Genomic DNA, 18,897 nt, shown 5'->3' with positions numbered 1-18,897 from the left:
ATTGTGTTGCCCTCCTTGTTTCCTAAGCATCCTGAAGAGATTGCCTTACATTCTTTGGATGTGGTTCGGGCAATCAGGGTGTACCTGGTGGCAACTGAGTCGTTCTGAAAAGCAAATTCTCTATTTGTCCTTACAGCTGGCCCTGTAAAGGGCTGACCGCATCTGCTGTGACCATTTCTAGATGGATCAGGCAGACGGTGGTGCAGGCCTATTCCATTGACGGTCAGGATCCTCCTTTCCCTATTTAGGCACATTCTACGAGGGCGCTTAGTGCCTCTTGGGCCTTCCGTCATGAGGCATCGGTAGTGCAGGTTTACAAGGCGACCACCTTGTCGTCCGTGCACACTTTCACAACATTTTATAAGGTGGATGTGTTGGCATCTGTGGATGCTTCTTTTGGCTGCAAGGTTTTGCAGGCCGCTGTTGGAGAGGATTAGTCCACTTTGAGGTTGTTTTTTGTTTTTTGTCAGATGAGCTCCAGTTGTTCCTGGTTGAACTCCTCCTTTTTTACCTGATTGGCTATGTTTAGCCTTTGGGAAGTGTGTTTCTTGCATTGTTCTTCCCACCACTCATGATGACACTGCTTTGGGACATCCCAAGAGTCAAGATGATCTGGAGCTGTGGACGAAAGCGAAAACTGGATTTTTGTCTTACCGTAAAATCCTTTTCTCTGATGTTCATTCACAGACACAGCACCCTCCTTTCTATTGAGTTGGGTTTTATGTTCTTCTGACTCTGCTTGTTACAAAACTGAAGACTTAAAGCAGGAAGTGGAGTATACCCCCTGAGACTGCCCTTTAGGCGTAGTCAAAGAGTAGGACGCCTAGTGTCCCACTCTTGTAGGGGACAGCATAAACCCAAGGGTCAAGAAGATCTGGAGCTGTGTCCGTCAATTTACATCAGAGAAAAGGATTTTACAGTTAATCAAAAATCCATTTTTTTTTTTTTTTTTTTTTTTTTTTTATTTCTGCTATAAAAGCTATCCAATAAAAACATGTAAAAAAATTAAATTTCTTCATCAATTTAGGCCAATTATATATTTTGATACAAAAAATCCCAATAGGTGTATATTGATTGGTTTGTGCAAAAGTTATAGTATCTACAAACTATAGGATAAATTGATTTTTTAATACAGACTTACCTGTAAAATCCATTTCTTGAAGTACATCACGGGACACAGAGCCATAAATCATAACATATGGGTTATATAGCCACCTACAGGTGAAGGACACTGGCAACCAGTCAGAAAGGATGTCTCTCCTACATAACCCCTCCCACACAGGAAGTACCTCAGTTTTGTAGCAAGCAATAAAGGCCCCAAAAAGAGGGGAGTGACCTCTGTGTCCCGTGATGTACTTCAAGAAATGGATTTTACAGGTAAGTCTGTATTAGAAAATCTATTTTTCTTTTCGTACATCATGGTACACAGAGACAAAAATCATAACATATGTCCCAAAGCAATGCATCTGAGGGGAGGGGGACACTAAAAAAATACCGCCATCTGACCACAAAAAGGACTACACTGCTGCCTGCAGAACACTGCGGCCAAATGCAGATTCCTCCTGGGTCCTCACATCCACTCGATAGAAACAAGTGAACATATGCACCGACGACCAGGTCACGGCCTTGCATATCTGAGCCATAGAGGCTTGATGGCGATGTGCCCAAGAGGCACCCACTCCTCTGGTAGAATGTGCTTTTATAGGAAAAGCTGGAACCTTCCCTTCCAAATCATATGTCTTGGTAATACCCTTGCGAATACAATGAGAAATCGTAAATTTAGATGCTGCCAACCCCTTCCTGGGTGTTTCTGGAAGCACAAACTAGCTCTCGATCTTACGAATCCAAGCTGCCCTTTCCAAGTAAAACTTAAGTGCACGCATTACATCAAGAGAATGCAATACCTTTTCCTCTGAGTGAGGATCTGGAAAAAAGGAAAGTAGTATAATGTCCTGATTCAAATGAAAGGAGGACACCATCTTGGGCAAAAAACCTGGGTGTGGACGTAGAATCTCACCCTATCTTGATGAAAAATCAAGGATGGCTCTTTACATGAGAAAGCTGCTAGTTCCGATACCCTTCTACGCGAAGGTATCGCAATCAAAAAGACCAGTTTTCTGGTCAGAAGAACCAGGGGAACCAACCCCAGAGGTTCACAAGGCTGTCTTTGTAAAACTGCCAGCACCAAATTTAGGTCCCAAGGACATAATGGTGGCTTCACAGGTGGAAGCAAATGTAACATTTCCCGGACTAAGGTTTGAACCAACATATGGGAAAAGATCGGTTCTTGGAAGTATACCGATAAGGCTTAAATTTGCCCTTTAATAGTGCTCAAGTCTATTTTCATATCTACCCCTGCTTGAAGGAAAGCTAGAATTCTCCCGATGGTATATTTGCGGGAAAGCCATTTCCTGGCTTCACACCAGGTAATGTAGGATTTCCAGACCCTGTAATAAATGTTTCTAGAGACTGGTTTCCTAGCATTTATCAGGGTATAAACTGCAGGGCCAGATACACCTGCTTCTTCAAGATTAAGGCTTCAATAGCCAAGCCGTCAAATTTAGAGACTGTACAGCAGGGTGGAATATCTGACCTTAAGAGAGTAGATCCAGGCGCAGTGGAAGGGCGCAAGGCCTTTTCACTACCAACTTTTGGATTTGTGCTTACCAAACCCTCCTTGGCTAAGCCGGACCGACCATGATTACTGGTTTCCCCTCTGGCTGGATCCTGCACAACAGACTCTGTATCAGTTCCACTGGATGAAAGTCATAAATCGGCAAATATTCCTCCCAAGGAGTCACTAAAGCATTCACTCCGACTGCGAGTGAATCCCTGGTCCTGGACACAAACCTCTTCAACTTGTTGTTAAACCTAGATGCCAATAGATCTACATGTGGGACCCCCCAGCATAGGCAGATTGATTGAAAAATCTCGGGATGTAAGGACCATTCCCCCGGAAACATCTGTTGACGGCTCAGAAAATCTGCCTGCCAGTTCTCTATTCCTGGAATAAAAACTGCTGTCCAGGCATCGCACAAACTTCTCTGCCCAGGATAGGATGATATCCACCTATTTCTGGGCTGACTGATTCTTTGTGCCTCTTGATGGTTGATATAAGCCACGGCCGTGGCATTATACTCTACCCAGCACCATATACCCTAGACAGTGGCTTCTTCCAGAACTGCTCCCCAACCAGAGAGACTGGCATCTGTAGTCACCACCTTCCAGGTTACTGAAAGAAAGGGTTTCCCCCTTCTCCTGATTTCTGGTCACCAACCACCAATTCAGACTCTGACTTACTCTTGGTACCAGACACATGGACCAGTCCAGACACTGAACCCTTCCGGTCCACATATACAGAATGTTGCTCTGTAAGGGTCTGGCATGGAATTGAGCATAGGGAATTGCCTTGAATGCGGTCACCATCTTCCCCAATAACATCATGCAAAGACGTAAAGAAGGATATCTCAGCCTTACTATGAACCAAATCAAATCCTTCAGGTCTGTTATTTTTCTTGTTGGCAATAATATCTTTGCCTGTGCCGTTTCCACAAGAAGACCCAAATATTCCAGAAGCTGGACCGGCTGTAATGCTGACTTTGCCAAGTTCAGTATCCAACCCAGACTTTCTAGGTTCTGTACTGTCTGGAGGACATTTCGGCGTAGAGCCGAAGCCGATCGATCTAGAAAGTAATAGATCATCCAGATATCCTATTACAGATATCCTTTGGGACCTTAGAACAACCGAAACTGGAGCTAGGATCTTTGTAAACACTGTTGGAGCTGTGGCTAACCCCAAATGGCAGGATCACAAACTGTTGCAAAGCGTAGAAACTTTTGATTAGCCTGAAATATAGGCAAATGAAGATATGCATCCTTGATGTCGATGCATGCTAGAAATTCCTCTCCCTGCAGGGAGGGTATGACTGAACGAATTGACTCCATACGGAAAGTACAAACGTTCAGAAACTGGTTTAGAGCTTTGAGATCCAGAATAGGTCTCACATCCCCGCTTGGTTTGGGGATTATGAACCGGTTTGAGTGAAAACCCCTGAACCTTTCAATCTCCAGAACCTCCGTTATCACTCTTTGGGCCCTCAGCTGGTCCAACACCAGAAAGAGAGATCTTCTTTTTAGGGGATCTGTCGGTATACTTGACCTTACAAACCGAGGATGTGGGAACACCCGAAATTCCAGTTTGTACCCCTCCACCCGAACCTTCGAGAACCGAAGCAGCCTTCCCCCCCACCCGAGTGAGTGGGGGGGCGCCCCTTCACAGAGTAGGCTTAGAGGAAGACTTGGCTGATCTCTGGGCCCAGGGCCTTTTCTGACCCTGCCCTGAAGGCTTGGTTCTGGACCAGATGGCTGAGGCCATCGCCACCGTCTGGAATTAGAAGCACTAGTAGTATGAGTGCTGGGGATCTTAAAAGGACACTCGCTCATCCTTTTTACAGGTAGCAACGTTCTGTTCCGCCCCCCCCCCCCCAGCTCTTTTGGATATACTTATCCAGATTGTCACTGAAAATGGAAGCCAGCCAGTAACCTTTTACATGGTAATTCCGCAGTCCAGCTCTTTAACCAAAGGATTCTGGGCATATGCACTGTCATCAGAGCAACCCGTGACATTTGCCTTGTGAAGTCCGTAACGAAACCACTGCGAAACATAAAGTGCGAGGTAGATCTGACAGATCTTCCACAGACTCTATTTGAGAAGAAACTGTCTTGGACACTCGCTTTATACGGTCTTTTAAAGACTGACAAACTCCTATGGCTGCCACAAAGGAGGCTTCCAATAAAGATTCCAACTTCCTATCTGCTGGATCTTTAAAAACTGGGCATTATCCACAGGGCAGGTTAAACTCTTGTTAACCGAAGAAATGGCAGCATCCACAGCGGGTATATTCAATTTCTTAGTAGACTTTTCCTCCATAGGATATAATAGTGAAAACCTTTTAGGAGGAACAAAAATCCTATCAGTATGGTCCCAATCGTTATACATTTCTTGCTCCAAGAGCAGATGTATGGGAAACATCCAAGGACTATGAGGAGGGCGCAATGAGCTTAGAGTGGAAAGAGACTTCTGCCGTCTCTAAGGGAGTAAATTTGTATCCAGACTGGACCATTGCAGTAAGAGACTGAATTAACAATCTCTGGGTTTTGAGAGGCTGATGGCGACTCCTCTGACCCTGACTCCCCAGAAGTGGAAACCTCAGCTTGACCTTCAATAGGGTCCTCCACAGCTACTTCTCCCACATCCTCTGCCCAATCCTGAACTGATTCAGGGGGGGGCTCAGGTGAGGGGATCTATCACGTCTCCTCCCTCCTTGTGATGCTGCAATCATGCCAGCAATCCTACCCTCAAAGCTGGCTAATGCCGATTCATCCTTAGTGACGTAGGTTGCGGCAGAAGCACTAGGAGTAGCTACTATGACTGACAACTGTAATGGCTCAGATTGGCTAGTCGCCTCTGGCTCTTCAGGGGGAGTAAACACAGAGGAAGTATGATGGCTAGGACCGTCAAGGCCTGACGGTGGAAGCACAGTGCCTCTTCTAACTGTGCCCCGCCCAGCCCTTTTTCACGCAGACATTGCTTTATAGCAAGACAAACTTGAGGTACTAACTTCAGTGTTCTCAAGGCTTGTGCCAAACTTCTACAGCTTATCGCACACAGCATTGATTATCCCAAGATACAGGACCTGTTTGTGCCAGTAACATACAACCACAGTGACTCACGCAACCCAGCTGTTGCTGCTCTGTGTCCCCTTCAGCCTCTGACAGAGGCTAGCACGTTGGAAACCGTTCCTTGTAAATCACGCCAATTTATGCTGTATTGTCCATGCACGGCGTGCTACGTGGCATCCACGTGCACGCCAATCGCATTCAAACACGCCCTCCATGCGGCGTACTGCTGTTTGAAAAGGCGAAGATTCTCTCGTGCACACGAATGGGCCTTTGCCACAGACATGCGATCAAGGGAGGAGAATTTTGTTTGTCACAGCTGATACCATTCAGGTGATCAGCCCAGGACAAAAAAAATGTGATAATAGGCAAAGAAATAAACTTTGCATCAATCCCACAACTGCACAAGCTCATATAATCACAATTGATATAATTGGCACATTTAATCCCTGAGGAAAGCCCAGAGATTTCAACAAGATGTATTTTGCATAGCTTAACATCCATAGTCTCATGCACACATTGGTTTGTCACAGCTGATACCTTTTCAGGTGATTAGCACAGGGTGAAAACAGTGGGTCAGAAAAACAAGCAAAGAAATCATGCTTAACAAGATGTATTTTGCCAAGGCTTAACATCCATAGTCTCATGCAGAGACTCATATGGCACTCAGTCTCTGTTATCTTTTAAAGGGACCAGTGCATAAAATATTTACAATCTGCAATCATACTAGCAATTTTACCTTCAAGGTTTGCTGTATGTAAATATTTTGAATTGGACTCGCCAGAGTTGCCACAGGATTCTGTTTGAAACAGGAGTTGAATCTTCACCCATCACGCAAGCTTTGTCTTGGCGACCTTCAAGACCTGGGTCCTCTCGTTTTAGAGGGGCCATGGCTTTGGACCTATATAACACCCTGCACAGAGCCCCTTTGGGGTTTGTTATTCCAAGGGTCCGGATCCCAGGGTCCAGCACCTAAAGGACAGCATTACAGGCAAAACCTTGTATCTGTTTCCCGAAGCTCAGGTACCATCTTTTTAGTCCATTGACGGTTTTAAATGGATCTGATAACTAACCCCTTAGATTCAGTGATCTTTGATTGGGGTATATAGCATACCTTCTTTCTTCTTTGAAGAAGAATGATGAGAGACTCTCCACTGTGACCATCCCCTTTAGACACTTGCGAAAAAACGGAGGTACTTCCTGTGTGGGAGGGGTTGTGTATATATATATATATATATATATATATATATATATATATATATATATATATATATATATATATATATACGGAATACGGTGCACAGATGCCACCCTGTAGCAGTAAAACTGCTATAGGGTGGACTTAAAGTGGTTAAATAAGAGACCTTGGATCTGATGATAACCAGGTTTTACAAGATTCCAGTTCCCTCTAGGCATATAGGAACCCAAACTCGCCCTGAAGTCTATAATAAGGAATCAAACATGTACAGGATAGTAGCTCCTGATAGAGAGAAATGCGACCTACCCAGATGTAAATCATATTATCAGAATATGGTTGCTTTTTATTTTTTACAATACAGATATGACGAGTGAAGTACTGAGTTTGGAACGGGAAATCCTAAAAGTGCACTTTCCTTATTCTTTAAACAGGTGCTCAGTCTCGCAGTACATTTCCATTTTTCCTCACCAGAATTGTTGTATCTATTACACTATACTATATTTCGTTAATAGCTTTATTTTCTTTTCTCCCACCTATAGGCTGCCCTACAGCACGGAGTTATTGCTGGACGGAAAGGATTTGGAAGTATTTTTGTAGTGGCCAGTGGTAATGGAGGCCAATACAATGATAACTGTAATTATGATGGATATGCGAACTCTATTTATACTGTCACTATAGGTAAATGAAATTTATTTTATTACTCTCAAGAGAAACTGCATTGGTTTTTGGTCAATTGTATTTGTTTTTTAGGTCCATATGTTTTTAAAATCTATGTTTTACCTATTTTTTTTTTTGTATATCCATTTATGTTTAAAATAAATATTTCCCAAGTCATCCTCCAGGACGGTCACATGAGAGATGGCTCCTCCTCCTACAGGAAACACAAGCACAGTTAAGTTTAAAAGGCCGCCCCACAGGCTGCCCCACAGTTCTTGTGTTTCCTGTCCTGCTTACACAAGCATGGTCCTGAACATCCCCTGTTTGTTTTTTTATTATTCCCTATCCTGGGCAGGCGTCCTGGGATACCTCTTCCCTTCACCGGCCTGAGCCGATAAGGGTATCTGGCGGGCTGGTGCCAGCAATGGGGGCAAGGGAGAGGAGAATGTCCACGGGAGAGGAGGGGGGTCGTGAGGCTTCAGAAAGATACCCCCTCCTCTCTTTTTTATGGGGCAGAAGCAAGGCTGGAGACCTAAGCAGGTAAAACCCAGTATCCTGCCCAACCGCTTACCTTGCTCCAGGGGACCGAGGAATAGCAGACCAAGAGGGGACCATGGCGGCCAGCCGGAGGCCGTGCTGAGCCGCTCGCCATCTCCCCTCGGAAGGGTCATCTCCACGCTGGGCTCCCGGTGGAGTCTCCAGCGTGTGCTGTGACAGCCAGCGTCGCCGCTGGCGCGGCGGAAGTGATGTAGCCAATATGGCGCTGACACCGGAAGTGGGGCGGCGGCCATATTGGATGTGGGCAAAGCGCGCCGGAATAGCGTCAGAAGCTCTGGCGGGAAATTTGAACATAAAGGGCGCCAGTTCACAGGAAGATCGGCTTGGCTACGATTACCTGCTGCAAGGCTCCTTTCCTCCAGGCGGTCCTAATGGCGGAGGACCAGTCCCTGTTATCAGAGGCTGTGGTGTGTGGCCCCAGCCCGAGTATGGTAAGTGGAGGGAAGAAGAGGGGAAGGGGGCTCCCCTTTCCCCACCCCCCAACAAAAAAAAAAATGTTTCTTTTTGTTCTTTTCCTTTGGCTTTTCAAAAAAAAGGGGGGTCAAGGGGGGGAAAAAGGGGGATAATCTGAACCTTTTTGGGGGTCAGGGGAATTAGGGGGGGGGGGTAATAGGGGGAGGGTATACGTATACCCCTAAGATGGGAGATAACTAGATATGTGTCTCTGTTTCTCTCTCTGTCTACAGCCCAAACCCGCAGAAACTACAGACACTTCGGTTAAACCAAAGAAAAAGCACTGCCGCACCTGCAGGACAAAAATGCCAACGGATTCAGACAAGCTATTGTGCCAAAGATGCATTAAGAAAGTAATCAATGAGGAATCCAAGCCACTAGGGAAGGATTTCCTTGATTTAAAAAAAGAAGTCACGTCCACTCTGAAATCGCTACAGTCGTCCATAGAAGGGATGAAAAGAGCAGACCAACCCTCCACGTCAGGATACCGCACAAAAACGGCAAGGATCCAAACGGTCACCAGGCTAATGGAAGAATCCTCGGAATCAGACTCCCAGGATGAGGAAGGGGAACTCCTGGGAGGAGACAGCTCAGACTCAGAAGAGCATGACAGTGAGGTACAGGAAAAGGTGACCAGACACCTATTTCCAACAGAAGAGACGGAAGAACTACTGAAAGCAATATATGTAACAGAAGACTTACAAGAAGAGGAAGAACCAAGATCGGTGAGAGACCGACTATATAGAGGCCTACAGGTTCCGAAGACACGTACCTTTCCGGTCCACCAATCCCTGAAGGGGATCATCAAGAAGGAGTGGGAATGTCCCGAAAACAAGCTTTTCTTCCCTAAAGCAATGAAAAAGAGATTCCCCTTTGAGGAATCAGTAGGAGTTTGGTCCAAATGCCCAAAAATTGACGCGCCTCTAGCCAAAGTGTCAAAAAAGTCGGACTTGTCTTTTGAAGACATGGGCCATTTAAAAGATCCGATGGATAAGAAGATCGATGTGACACTTCGGAGGGCTTACGAGGCGGGGTGGCATCTTTTCAACCAAATATGGCCAATACCTGCGTGGCTAGGAACGTGTCCTTCTGGCTGGAACAGCTAAGGGGACAGTTGGAAAAGGTCCCAGGTAGCGAAGAGGCACAGGATTCCCTCCTCTTGATAGAGAAAGGGGTGGCCTATATGGCGGATGCAGCGGCAGAAGGTGTACGGATAGCAGCCCGAACCACTGGTCTGGTAAACTCATCCAGAAGAGCTCTCTGGCTCAAAACATGGGAAGGAGACTACGCATCCAGAAATAAGCTGTGCAGTATCCCTTTTGACGGGAAGCTACTTTTTGGTCAAGAACTGGATAAAGTTCTGGAAAGATCGGCGGACAAGTCAAAAGGATTCCCCTCCAAAAAGGAGAAACAGAAGAGATTTTTTCGCCGCCCGAGAGGCGATACACAATCCAAGGGAGGAAAACCAAATACCCAGAGGAAGTGGGTATACAATAAGAGCAAGGGTAGACCAAACAACCCCTTCCCCAATAGTAGCAGCAATGTCAGCATACCCCAGTGACGCCAGATGGCCGGTAGGGGGAAAACTGAGATTCTTCTCCCCTCAATGGGAACAATTCTGTACGAACCAGTTTATAGTACAGATTCTCAAGGAAGGCTACAAGATAGAATTCGTGACAACTCCCCCTCACAAATTTCGGATAACATCTCTACCAAGAACATCACCGGCAAAAAAAGCCTGGGAAGTATCCATCTTGAACCTATTACAAGAGGAGGTAATAAAGGAAATATCCTTATCACACCAAGGGGAAGGGTTCTTTTCCAGAGTCTTTTTAAGGCTAAAACCATCAGGCAAACACCGCCTAATCCTAAATCTCAAGGACCTCAACCGAAGAGTAAGGTACAGGAGGTTCAAGATGGAATCCATCTTCTCAGTGAGAACCCTACTTCCCGAAGATGCTTTCTTAGTGACCCTAGATCTCCAAGATGCCTATTTACATGTGCCAATCCACCTAAGGCATCAAAAGTTCCTAAGGTTCGCAACCAGATTAGGGTCACAAATACGCCTATTCCAGTTCCAGGCACTCCCATTCGGAATCTCCTCGGCACCCAGAATCTTTACCAAGATTATGGCGGAAGTAGTCCAGGACCTTCGAGTAAGAGGGGTCCAGATAATTCCCTACCTAGACGACTTCCTGATATACGGCAAATCAGAAGCGCTGGAAAATCTCCGAACAGAGGATTTCCTTACATCACTGGGGTGGGTGATCAACGCCCAGAAATCCAACAGGATCCCTTCGCAGGAGACAGTGTTCCTGGGTTATCGAATCAACACAGTGACACAAAAAATCCTATTACCAGAGAACAAGATTGTGAAGCTCAAAGAAGCTACGAGGTGCTTGATAGAGCTACACCGTATATCAAGAAGAGACACCATGGTGGTCCTGGGCCTCATGTCAGCAGCCATCCCAGCTGTACAGTGGGCTCAGCTACACATGAGACCTCTCCAGAGACATCTCCTGAGTCACTGGAATGGGAAGACCTCAGAGCTGGACGGTCTAATATCAATTCCACCAACCGTAAAAAGATCACTAACCTGGTGGCTAAAGGAAGACTCCCTCTCTCAAGGGAGACTCTGGATGCCCACAGTACAGGTCAGGATAACGACGGATGCAAGCCTTTTCGGCTGGGGAGCCCACATAGGACATCAGGTGAGACAGGGAACCTGGGGCCAATCTGGGGAAGAAGTGTCCTCAAATATGAGGGAGCTAGCGGCTGTAAGAGAAGCTCTGGTAGGATTCCAACAAGAAACAAGAGGGAAACATGTCCAAATTCAGTCGGACAATGTCACGACAGTCTCTTACATCAACCACCAAGGTGGTACACGCTCAAAGCACCTGATGAGAATAGCGCAAGACATTTTATCAGAGGCGGAAGCAAACCTTTTATCCCTTTCGGCAGTGCACATAAAGGGATCAACAAATGTGCTGGCAGATCTACTGAGCCGGAAGCACCTGGACCCAGCGGAGTGGGAACTAAATCAACAAATTTTCAACCAGCTGGTACAGAAGTGTGGGACACCGGAGGTGGACCTTTTCTCCACAGAAAGCAACAGAAAAGTGAGAGAGTTCTACTCTTTACACAAGGACCGGCAAAGGAAGCCTGGGAAGTATCCATCTCGAACCTATTACAAGAGGAAGCAACGCATTGGGCATAGATGCCCTAGCGTTTCCCTGGAGTTTCGGCCTGGCGTATGTGTTTCCCCCGATCCAACTGATTCCAAGAACAATCAGGAAAATCCATCTGGAGGGAACAAGGGTAATCCTAGTGGCACCCTTCTGGCCAAAACGAGCATGGTTTACTCCACTCTGGAAAATGGCGGAGGAAGAACCCTGGATTCTACCAGATCAGGAAGATCTTTTGGCCCAAAGGGGAGCACATCACCCTTTCAGCCAGATGCTACAACTAGCAGCATGGATCCTGAACGGAGCATACTACTGAATAAAGGACTATATCCACAAGAGTCACGGAAGTACTGCTCCAGAGCAGAAAACCAGTAACCAGGAAGATTTACAACCCAGCAACAGGAACCTAAGGGATATTAGCACTGTGCTGGATTTTTTTCTAGACGGAGAAGACAAAGGTCTGGCCGTAAACACCCTTAAAGTGCAGGCGGCAGCTCTGTCAATCTTTCTGGAAAAACCTATAGGAGAAGATCCTTTAGTAAAGAGGTTTTTTAGATCCATCCAAAGATCCAGGCCGAGCAAAGACCTTAGCTTGGCCCCATGGGATCTAACATTAGTACTACAGGCACTCACCAAAGCCCCTTTTGAGCCTTTAGAAGAATGCAATCTAAAGAATCTTACTCTGAAAGCGGCATTTCTTGTGGCAATTACATCAGCCAGAAGGGTGAGCGACCTACAGGCCCTTTCCATCAAGGAACCTTTCTTAAAGATTTTTCCGGATAAATTTAATCCTCAGGACGGACCCTCTTTTCCTCCCGAAAGTATCATCGGAATTTCATCGGACACAGGAAGTAGTCCTTCCATCATTCTGCCAAAACCCAACCTCACCAGGGGAGGAGGCTTTTGCTACTCTGGACGTCAAGAGGTGTATCCTACACTACATAGAAGTCACCAGAGAAATAAGGAAATCAGCTAACTTATTTATACTCTTTGGAGGCACTCCGAAAGGGAAAGCTGCCTCAAAATCATCCATAGCCAGGTGGATCAGAATGGCTATTGGCACAGCCTACACAGAGCAAAACAAAAGTTTGCCAACCGGTATCAAGGCACACTCCACCCGGGCGATATCGACATCTTGGGCAGAAAAGGCTGGGGCCTCAGCAGAGCAAATCTGCAAAGCAGCCACCTGGTCAAGTGATCTGACGTTTGTCAAACACTACAGGGTCGACCTGGTCTCCGCCCAGGATCTATCCTTCGGTCGCAAAGTGCTCCAGGCAGTAGTCCCACCCTAGGTATGCATCGTTGGGGTCTCATGTGACCGTCCTGGAGGATGACTTGGGAAAGTATAAGTTATTACCTGATAACTCCCTTTCCAGGAATCCTCCAGGACGGTGAACCCCCACCCTATTAGTAAATTGTATACTTAGATTATAGTTTGAGCTAGTCGCTTAAGCAGGCCAGTTCATCTTTTAACAACTGTGGGGCGGCCTTTTAAACTTAACTGTGCTTGTGTTTCCTATAGGAGGAGGAGCCATCTCTCATGTGACCATCCTGGAGGGTTCCTGGAAAGGGAGTTATCAGGTAATAATCAGCTCGACGGAAGCTGCCTGCTTTTGGGCTCACTCGGTTTCATTGAACCCCAGACAGAGGTTGGTGGGGAGCAGCCACTGCTTTGCCTCATTTAACAGTTTAAAAAAATAATCAGCTTGAGCTTTTGAGCTTTGTAAACAGACTTTTTTTCCATCAGGAGTTAGGGCGAACATGGGGAAAAAAATGAAAGGAGGTTAAAGCGTTCTCAATGTATTTATATGTAATCTTTCATATTTACCGGACAAAAAAGTATTACCCAGCCTATATATTACATGAAGGGATACAATATGTACAAAACTACTATACATTTACTTCAAATATTTAAGTTACCATGTTCAATTAGTGCAGCATGTGTACGTGGCGAGACCTTCAACACAAAATAAAAAATAAATTAAAGATAATTGTTATTCCCTTTTCCGTTTTTTGTCCCTGACCTAATTAACCCACCCTCCCCCTCCGTAGATGCATACTTACCCCATCTCCAGCAGCCTCATGCAGCAGTGTAAGTCTTCACTGTCCTGACCGCTTCTGAATATTAGTCTCATAGATTTTTTATCGTTGATTGTCTCTAGCTTTGGAGCAAAGCCCCATCAAAGTCTATGGTGCACTAATTCCCAGGAGCAGCCAAAACAGTGAAGCCTTGCACCACTGAATGTAAATAAATGGCGGAACTCTCAGATTAATAAAGTTAGAGTTTTAAGGCACCACTTACATATTTTGCTATGATAAAAATATTTTTATTCAGTTTTAAAACCTTCATTAAAAGAGTAATCTCCCAGGAGTGCTCATAAAAGGGAGAAGACCCACAATCCCTGGAGTTCTCCTTTTTGCTACAATAACACCATGATATACACTATATCACCAAAAGTATTGGGACGCCTGCCTTTACACACACATGAACTTTAATGGCATCCCTGTCTTAGTCCCCGTTCACACTGGGGCGACCTGTGAGGCGACCTGGTCGCCTCACAGGTCGCCGTAGGTCGCCTTCCATAGGGAAGCTGCGGACCCGTTCTAATAGGAGAGACACAAGTCGCTCCGACTTAGAAAAAGGGTCCGGAGCTTCTTTGGGGCGACCCGGAGCGACCGTCATAGACTTCAATGTTATGAAGTCCGTGCCGGCCGCTCGCACCGTGACCTTGGAGGTCGCCCCCCCCAAGTCGGATCGCCCCTGTGTGAACAGGGCCTTAGTCCGTAGGGTTTAATATTGAGTTGCAAAAATTAAACATAAATAGTAAGGTGCTAATACATGGGAATCTATGGATAAGACTGGGAATTACATGAGCTTGAGAAAAGAGCGCACATTGTTAGTCTACACCTACTGCGCATGCTCCGAAACTAGTGACGTCAGAGGATCGATGCTGCATTCCAGCGTGCATCTTAGCCCTCGGTCTCAGCTGCTCTTCACTCCACACTGATTGCTGGCCGGATCCAGCATGATCTAGCGGAGGCACAGCACCAGCATGGGCATCACAGCCCCCATTCCTCTGGACGACCCCTGGGTAAAACAATACCCGAAATGCTCGTTATATGCACCTTAATGTGATTTTTAACCTTCATTTTGGAATACATTTCTGCTTACAGTCTGCAGTCAGAGGCACCTCTTTTCTTTCAATAGTGACTTGGCCCACCCTTTGAAGCTATAACAGCTACAACTCTTCTGGGAAGGCTGTCCACAACGTTTAGGAATGTGTCTATAGGAATGTTTGACCATTCTTCCAAAAGCGCTTTTGTGAGGTCAGGTACTGATGTTGGAGAGAAGGCCTGGCTCGCAGCCTCCATTCTAATTCATCCCAAAGGTGTTCTATCGGGTTGAGGTCAGGACTCTGTGCAGGCCAGTCAAGTTCCTCCACCTCAAACTTAGTTACATAGTAGGTGAGGTTGAATAAAGACAATAGTCCATCCAGTTCAACCTGTGTAGGTGTGTGTGGCTGTAATCATCTCGCATACCCCTGAATGTTCTGATCCTTGAGATGTAAGTCTAAGAGTCTTTTGAAAGCCACCATACTACCCGCAGAAACCACCTCTTGTGGTAGAGAATTCCACAATCTTGTAGCCCTAACAGTAAAGAACCCCCCACGTTGCCTGAGGTTAAAACGCTTCTCCTCTAATCGCATTGTATGCCCTTGAGTCCTCATGCAATCCCTTCGAATGAACAGCTTTTTTTCTAAGCTGGGATCCCCATTAAGATATTTATAAATTTGCTATCATGTCCCCCCTCAGACGTCTCTTCTCCAGGGAGAATAAATCGAGCGATTGTAGACACTCTTCATAGTCAAGGACCTCCAATCCCCTAATTAGTTTAGTTGCCCTTCTCTGGACTCTCTCCAGCTCCAACACATCCCTCCTGAGGACTGGCGACCAGAACTGGACAGAATACTCCAGATGCGGTCGGACCAGAGTTTTATAAAGTGGAAGGATTATAGTCTTATCTCTGGAATACATCCCTTTCTTTATGCATGCTAATATTCTGCTGGCTTTGGCAGCTGCCGCTTGACATTGCATGCTGTTGCCTAATCTATCATCAACCAAGACTCCCAGATCCTTCTCCATTTTTTTGATTCCCCCAGGGGTTCCCCTCCTAAAGTGTATTGTGCTTTTATGTTTTTAGTCCCCAAGTGCAAAACCTTACACTTCTCCACGTTAAACCTCATTTGCCATGTCGTTGCCCACTCTGTAATTTTGTCCAGGTCATTCTGTAGGATATCTGCTTCATGCTGTGCAGTTATTGCTCTGGCCAATTTTGTGTCATCTGCAAAAACTGATAACGCACTACTGATCCCGTCCTCAATGCTGTTTATGAATAAATTGAACAAGGTTGGTCCCAGGACTGAGCCCTGGGGCACCCCACTTACAACCTCAGACCAGTCTGAGTATGCGCTGTTTATTACCACCCTTTGGACACGCCCTTTAAGCCAATTCCGTATCCAAGAGCAAACTCTGCGGTCGATGCCTGCAGACCTTATTTTATAAATTAAGCGCTTGTGGGGAACTGTATCAAACGCCTTAGCGAAATCCAAGTACACCACATCCACTGGTCTCCCCCTATCTAGCTCACAGCTTACCTCCTTGTAGAATGCTAAGAGATTGGTTTGACAAGAACGCCCATTTGTAAACCCGTGCTGATTACTGCTGATGATGTTGTTGTCTTTAGCAAACTCTACGATATAGTCCCTTATCATCCCCTCCAGAAGTTTACATACTATTGATATCAAACTGACAGGCCTATAATTTCCCGGGATATGCCTCTGGCCCTTTTTGAATATCGGAATCACGTTAGCTTTCTTCCAATCCCCTGGTACATCTCCTGTCCTAATACTGTCAGCAAAGATCAGGAACAGTGGTCTAGATATAACCTTACTGAGTTCTTTGAGTACTCTCGGATGTACGCCATCCGGGCCTGGTGATTTGTTTGTGTTAAGTTTATCCAGCCTTTCCCTGATTTCACCCTCTGTTAGCCATAGTGGCAAGTCCTGTGTATTACTACTAACCATACAGTCATGGTCAGTGTACCCCTCAGTTTCCTGTGTAAATACTGATGAGAAAAAAGCATTCAGCACGGTTGCTTTTTCAGTGTCCTCTGTAACCATCCCCCCATCATCGCTAATTATGTGTGCAATATGCTCTGCCCTAGTTTTTTTGCTGTTGATATATTTAAAGAATTTCTTTGGGTTTTTTTTACTATCCTCCGCTATTTGTCTCTCAAAGTTGATTTTAGCCATCTTGATTTCGTGTTTACTTTTCTTATTTGCCTCCTTGTATTGCTCGAAAGCTGATACTGTGCCCTCTGATTTATATTTCCTGAAGGCCAATTTTTTTCCCCTAATAAGTTTTTTAACGCTACGGTTTAGCCAGCCAGGTTTGGCTTTGTCTCTTCTAAATTTATTTCCCATAGGAATGCACTGCAAGATGCCTTTGCCTAATATGTTCCTAAAGCATTCCCATTTTTCCTCTGTGGTCAGTGATCCCAGGGTTTGGTCCCAGTTTACCCTTTCCATCAAGGAGTACAATTTTGGAAAGTTTGCCCTTCTGAAGTTTAGGGTTCTTATGTTCCCCACTTGCCTTGTTATATTGTTATTTACACTAAATGTGATCATCCACAACTTGCTCATCCATGTCTTCATGGATCTTGTTTGTGCGCTGAAGCGCAGTTATGTTGGAACAGAAAGGGGCCATTCCCAAAGTTTGGAACATGAGATTGTCCAAAATGTCTTGGTATGCTGACACCTTAGAAGTTCCCTTCACTGGAACTATGGGGCCAAGCCTAACCGCTGAAAGACAACCCCACACCATAATTCCCCCTCCATCAAATGATTTGAACCAGTGAAAAAATGAAGGTCCATAAAGACATAGATAGAAAACCTTTGGGAGACTGCGAGCCAGGCCTTCTCGTCCACATCAGTGCTTGACCTCAAAAATGCGCTTCGGGAAGAATTGTTAAACATTCCCAAAGACTCCTTAACCTTGTGCACAGCGTTCCCAGAAGAGTTGAAGCTGTTATCGCTGCAAAGGGTGGGCCGACTCAGTATCAAACTGTATGGACTAAGACTGGAATGCCATTAAAGTTCATGTGCGTTTAAAGGCAGGCGTACCAATACTTTTTGTAATACAGTGTATATTTGGTGAAACACATTTGTTAATCCATTGGGCTTTGTCACCAAGGTGACTTATTACTAATGTTTATTGTAAAGGCAGAAGTTTTTTTTATCTTAATGCATTCTATTCTTACACATATGTAAGTCGTGCCCACATATGTAAACTGTGTTCAAACCACACTTGTGAGGTATCACCGTGATCGTTAGAGCGAGAGCAATAATTTTAGCACAAGACCTCCTCTGTAACTCTAAACAGGTAACCATTTACAAGTTTTTAAAGCATCACCTATGGAGTTTTCTAAGTACTGTAGTTTGTCACCATTCCAAGAGTGTGTGCAATTTTAAAGCATGGCAGGTTGGGTATCTATTTACTTAGCGTAACATCATCTTTCACAATATACAAAAAATTGGGCTGACTTTACTGGTTGTTTTTTTGTTTTTGTTTTTTAAAGTGTATTTCTTCCAAAAAAAAATTGCATTGGAAAGACCACTGTGCACATACCATGTGAAATAATATATTGAAATGATCGCCATTTTATTCTAGCAAAAAATGCTGATTTTAAATTGTAAGCAACAAATGTCAGCAGGGGTTAGGGTACAGCAAGACCCAGGAACACCACGCAGATGTTATGCGTATTTAATATTATGCGTAAAAGAGAGCTCTTTTTTTGGGTATTATTATTACATTATATGTTTCTACGAAGAAATGTTTAATTTTTTTTACAAATCTTTGATATCATGAATCATTTTTATGTTTTAATTATAATAATGTCCTTTCCTTTTCTGAGAATTTTGCTCTTGTCCAAGCGTTGTTACACCTAAAGAACTTTTTGGTGTCGTTTTTCAGATACAAAATCGCATTCATACTGTGCACCAGTGAAGGTTTTGGTACAATTCACTTTGTGAAAAAAAGTTTTGGTATTACAAATGTACTACAAATGTATATTTGTGTATTACAAATGTGTATGGTGTATGTATGTAA

The 18,897-nt window shown here is 45.0% G+C and overlaps 1 protein-coding gene across 1 annotated transcript in view; it reads left to right on the top strand.

Annotated features, from left to right (window-relative positions):
* The window catches only part of PCSK7 (proprotein convertase subtilisin/kexin type 7), a 147,694-nt gene that overhangs the window by 35,353 nt on the left and 93,444 nt on the right, over nt 1–18,897 (top strand). The window contains exon 7 of the mRNA XM_082274129.1: nt 7,417–7,555. Within this exon, the coding sequence (XP_082130255.1) occupies nt 7,417–7,555 (139 nt within the window). The remainder of the gene's footprint in view (nt 1–7,416; nt 7,556–18,897) is intronic.

The sequence above is a fragment of the Pelophylax lessonae genome (genome assembly GCF_965119305.1).
Source record: "Pelophylax lessonae genome assembly, chromosome: 12".
NCBI lineage: Eukaryota > Metazoa > Chordata > Amphibia > Anura > Ranidae > Pelophylax > Pelophylax lessonae.
This window is presented reverse-complemented; position numbering and strand designations above follow the sequence as displayed.